This window comes from Eleutherodactylus coqui, chromosome 3 (genome assembly GCF_035609145.1).
Source record: "Eleutherodactylus coqui strain aEleCoq1 chromosome 3, aEleCoq1.hap1, whole genome shotgun sequence".
Classification (NCBI taxonomy): domain Eukaryota; kingdom Metazoa; phylum Chordata; class Amphibia; order Anura; family Eleutherodactylidae; genus Eleutherodactylus; species Eleutherodactylus coqui.
The window spans coordinates 68,992,755-68,998,421 of NC_089839.1; the positions used below are offsets into that span (position 1 = coordinate 68,992,755).

The 5,667-nt window shown below is 47.3% G+C and overlaps 1 protein-coding gene across 1 annotated transcript; it reads left to right on the forward strand.

The window, feature by feature from the left end:
- The first annotated feature begins 2,187 nt into the window (after positions 1-2,187).
- Positions 2,188-5,013, forward strand: GPR75 (G protein-coupled receptor 75). Its single transcript, XM_066595721.1, has 2 exons — positions 2,188-2,368; positions 2,708-5,013. Exon 2 carries the CDS (start codon positions 2,847-2,849, stop codon positions 4,458-4,460), a length of 1,614 nt encoding a protein of 537 aa, XP_066451818.1. The 5' UTR covers positions 2,188-2,368; positions 2,708-2,846; the 3' UTR covers positions 4,461-5,013.
- The last annotated feature ends 654 nt before the right edge of the window (positions 5,014-5,667 follow it).

Sequence of the window (5,667 nt, forward strand, 5' to 3'; positions counted from 1 at the left end):
AGGATTTTGAACATATTGCAGTTGAAAATGTAAAAAAAATGCCACTTTTTTCAAAATTTTCTCAATTTTGGTGTTTTTAATAAATATACACAAATTCTATCCGTCTATTTTTACCACCTAAATGAAGTACAACATGTGGCAAAAAAACAATGTCAAAATCAGTGAGATATGCAAAGCCTTTATGGAGTTATGATATGTTACACTGACATATGTCAGATTTCCAAAATTTGGCCTGGTCATTAAGACGCAAACAGGCTTGTTCACTAAGGGGTTAACTGGAGCAACCAGTATCAGACAGCTGCTGCCAAGGCAAATAGGATTAGGAGGTGCATCAGAAGGGGTCGAGGGGCACGTGACTAGAACATTGTTCTTCCTCTTCACAAGTCACGGCTCAGATCACACATGGAATATTGTGGACAGCTTGGGACATCGGTACTCAAAAAGGACATATCAGAGCTTGAGCGGGTACAAAGGTGGACAACTAAAGTAATAAATGGAATGGGCGTACTACAATACCCAGAGAGGTTAGCAAAATTGGGATTATTCACTTTAGAAAAAAGACGTATGAGGCGCGACCTAATGACTATATATAAATATATCAGGGAACAATACAGAGATCTCTCCCATCATCTATTTATACCCAGGACTGTAACAAGGGGGCGCCCTCTACATCTAGAGGAAACAAGGTGGCAGGCACAGAGCAAGGCCACATCATCTGTGTCAGAACTGGGCTGGCAGTGGAGGTTCCAACACCGCAGGTCTGGGTAAGGGTTTTGCCTCCCTTGACATCATCCACTATATATGTACAGCTGATTGTAGCCGTCAACCATTTAGATGCTGCTGTCCATTTTGACATCAGCATTCCCATGGCCTGCCAGGAGTGGGGCTCCCTCTGTCTCCAATGTGATCGTGGGGTACTGCTTAGGTGTCATGGCAGCTTTAGGCCTTCTATGTATTTCTACCTATCAAGCTGTGCCTGTAGCGCCTTGTATATACACAATATAACTTGGGGTCTGAATGCATTTAGCAGTCAGGTCTGGGGGGGGGGGGGGGTGACATATCACGGCACAGGTGAGGGGCACAAAATACGCCTTGGCACAAAGCCAGCGCTGTTTTCCATTAGTATGCGGATATGGATGTTCTATGATTGGTTCGGCTGGCCAGAGTCCGATCTGAACCCAACTGTACATCTGGAACTTCGGGTCAGAATATATAAAAAGTGTCCATCCTCTTTGAGAGAACTCCAGACATTGGCAGGAGGAATGGAGGGAACTACCCGCTGAAGTGTATCAGACATTTAGTAGAAAGTATCATGTCATTAGGGCCAAAGGAGCCCCACTAGCTATTAACCTGTGGAAATAAATGCTACTTTTTATTTTTGCTCAGGTGGTAATTAGTGTAGATATACAATAGCTGAGGGCATATACCCGGGCGCTGCAGGGATCGGTTATTGGAAATTGGGCTTTCAAAGTTATTTCCTTCCTCTACATAACACCTGATGTTACTGCGCCATTTTGCAGAGGTCCCAAATCAGTCGTTCGTCAAATCACCTCGCAGCTTTCATTTTACCTCAGCAGTATAAGAAATAGCAACCAATCACCTCGCAGCTTTCATTTTACCTCAGCGGTATAAAAAACAGCAACCAAACACAGCACAGCTTTCATTTTAACTCAGCGGTATATGAAATATCAACCAATCACCTCGCAGCTTTCATTTTACCTCAGCGGTATAAGAAATAGCAACCAATCACAGTGCAGCTTTCATTTTACCTCAGCAGTATAAGAAATGAAAGCTGCGCTGTGATTGGTTGCTATTGGCAACAAAAATTACAGGGGAAGTCGTTGAGTTTTCGATTTTTAATTCGGCCAGTATTCGCCGCCTGGTGCTGAAGAATGCTTATGCAAAATATCATTCAAATCGGAGCAGAACTGTGGATGTGTAGATGACACAAACAAACAGATTTAGTGTTTTCTATATAAGACAAGCTACAGTATGGCCCCCAGTAATGAGATGCCACGTCCAGGGCTGCCAGCTGCCCCCTCACACCCATGTTATACAGCAGCCCCCTCAGCCAGTATATGAGGGGATGAGATCCCTGCTGGCGCTGCCACTTGTCTCCACATCATCCCTGAAGCGTCTCACCTCAGCGCCTTGTTCCAGCCAATCAGCGCCCTTCTGTCATCGCCCGCAGCGCTGGCTGCGGATGAGACGCGGCCTGCTATTGGCTGGCTGCTCTCACATTGGCAATTGGTTGTAAGCGGGGAGCTGGGGCTGCGCTGGATGCAGCAGGGAATGTCGTGCAGGCTCCCCGGGTCTCCCGGTACATCATCCAGCTGTCGTCCAGTGACGGAGCCGGCACCACCGCAAGGTATGACTGCTGCCCGCATCCTAGAGCGTCATGCTCTATCAGCACCCCCCTGCATCAGTGCAATGCAACCTGCAAATGGGCCCTGAGGGTGACATCTGTGCATGGGGGGGTCATTAGTGATGATGATGATGGTGGTGGGGTGGGAGGGAGACTGGGGGGCTTCAGTGCAGATCAGAGAGCTGCTGGGGAGAAGGGATGTGCTGATGTGTTAAAATGGAGTCTTCTGTGTGTTGTAGGTGACATGGAGCTCCTGCTCCGCCAGTGAGGACGAGGCAGTGAGAGTATATATATATACTGTACTATGGCTCTGTGCATCCTGTTTCTTCTTGTGCCTTGCAGACGTCTCCGCGTCGGGATCCGTCTTGGCCTGGATTAAGGCTCCTTGAGCGCTGCTTCTGCCTCCTTCATGGACTTCCCTGGAAGGAGAGGCGACCTTCTCCCGGGTTGAGCGTTTGTCGGCCCGCCGAGTCTTACCGCCATGAATTTATCAGACAGGATGACGGATTTCGCGGATCAGACGCGGTACGATTACGTGAACAGCACGTCGGTGTCGCACGTCGGCAACGGGACGCTGAGGGACATCCAGCAGATCATCCACACCGCCACGCTGGTCACCTGCACCTTCCTGCTGGTCATCATCTTCTGCCTGGGATCTTACGGCAATTTAGTCGTGTTTTTGTCCTTTTTCGACCCGGCCTTTAGGAAGTTTCGGACCAACTTTGACTTCATGATTCTGAACTTGTCCTTCTGCGACCTCTTTATTTGTTGCATTTCTGCCCCCATGTTCGCTTTCGTCTTGTTTTTCGACACCGGCAGCAACGTCCCCGACGCGTTTTGCTTTACGTTTCATCTCACCAGTTCCGGATTTATTATCATGTCTTTAAAAACGGTGGCCGTGATTGCGCTTCACCGGCTGCGGATGGTTCTTGGCCAACAACCCAACCGGACGGCTTCGTTCCCCTGCACTTTAATGCTGACGGTACTCCTATGGACCACGAGTTTTACGCTCGCCACGCTGGCTACGTTGAGGACACGGAAATCTCCCATCTGCCTACCGATGTACAGCTTGATCAGCGGAGAGGGGAAAATCATTCTGTACTTGTACGTCATCGATTTCACCTTCTGCGTCGCCGTGGTGTCGGCCTCTTACATTATGATTGCCCAGGCATTAAGAAAAAACGCGCAGGTGAGAAAATGCCCCATTATCACCGTCGACGCCACCAGGCCGCAACCTTTCATCGCCCCCGGAGTGGACGGGGTACAGTGTGCCGTCCCGGCGTTATACCGGAACCAGAACTACAACAAACTTCAGCACGTCCAGACTCACGCCTACACAAAAAAGTTGAGCCAAATGCCGGTGCCGGCCAGTAGACTACAGCTGGTGTCGGCCGTCAACCTGTCCACCGCCAAGGATTCCAAAGCGGTGGTGACTTGTGTTGTGATCGTACTATCCGTCCTCATCTGCTGCCTGCCACTCGGCATTTCTTTGGTTCAAGACGTCTTGACTAACAGTAGCAGCTTCATCCTATACCAGTTTGAGCTTTGTGGGTTCACACTGATATTTTTGAAGTCCGGATTGAACCCCTTTATCTACTCCCGTAACAGCGCCGGCTTGAGGAGGCGAGTGCTATGGTGCATCCAATATATCGCCCTTGGGTTTTTATGCTGCAAACAAAAAACAAGACTACGGGCGATGGGCAAGGGCAGCTTGGAGATGAACAGAAACAAGTCCTCTCACCATGAAACCAATTCTGCCTATATGTTGTCACCGAAACCCCCCAAAAAGTTTGTTGACCAAGCCTGCGGCCCAAGCCATTCAAAAGACAGCATCCTAAGCCCTAAAGGATCAGGGGGGCACCAACACTATGCCCAAAGTAGTTCTACCCCTATCAATACCCGCATAGAACCCTACTATAGCATCTACAACAGCAGCCCATCCCAAGAAATAAGTACCCCCAACAGCCTGCAACCGGTCAACTCCACATTCGGGTTTGCCAAATCGTATATTGCCATGCATTACCATACCACTAATGACTTAATGCAAGAGTGTGAGACTACTTCTGCCAAGCAGATCCCCGTGCCATCCGTCTGACCGAGACTGTAATATGCATCTTGTAACATGTTATTAAACTTGCCATAAAGTTCTAGGTTTACAATTTACAGTTTCATAAGTATTAGGACTCATGTACTAAAAGATATTTTTCATATAACTTTATTAAACAGTGTAACACTTCACATTAACAAGGAGGACTACTTTTTTTTAATCATTATTATTATATGCAAGCTTATATTTGGGTATTCTATTATCGCACCTTTCATCGTTTCTGTGAGTCTATGATCTTAGCCCTGTTATCGGATGCGGTTTTAGTCCTCGTTATACAGCGTATACCGTACGATCCATTCATAAGCTCTGTATTTTCTGCATTTTCGGGCCGGTGGTCCGTCATTGGTATTATTTCGGATGCTTTGGAGTAGAAGGGTAAAATGATTGGGGGTAATAAGAGGGATTTTTTATTATGAAAATGTATTTTTGTACTGGATGTCAAATATGTTTAAGTGTGAGGAAATGTTTGGGGGACCTTTTGTAAGAAGATGATAATGAATTGAAATATTTGCCGGGGTCTCATCATTGTCAATAAAATTTGTAATCCATTATTTTTGCTCATGATCGAACAGATGCCGGACTGCGAAATATTCATCCATTCTTTGTATGGGACGGAAGGCGGCTTCACATGAGCGTATTTGCGGGTGAATGAGGTTTGGAGAGGGCTATCGTAAGGGTTTTGCGCGTGCGTCTGCGAGTATTACTGTAGTCTTTGCGCGCGCAGGGCCAGTTCACATACCCTTTCCGGGGAAATAATCATAAGGGCCAGCCGTCTTCTTTTTTTGCGCAGTGTCACACCCTTCTCCTTGCGTATTTGCTCGTCTCCCAGAGACTTCTATGGGACTTTTACTGTGTAAAACGCAGAATGATAGAGCAGGTCCTACTTTTTTGCGCTTGTGAGAACGAACCTATTGAAATTGAATGGATTCGGTTCTCTATTCAACACACAGATTTTACATCCCCAAAAATGTGCGCAAACACGCTCGTCCGAAGAAGCCCTGATAGCAAGAAATGTTGGGATCAAATGAGAGCAAGAATCACTGACATCCCTTACCTATGTAGCCCTTCACTATGCTTGCTCCCGCGGCACCAGTCGCTGCATTGTTTGTTTCCATCAGCAACTGTCTCTCACATCACATCCTGGCCGGCTGTCCTCCCTCTAAACTCCAGAGTCTGTTATCCTCTGTACTGGTTT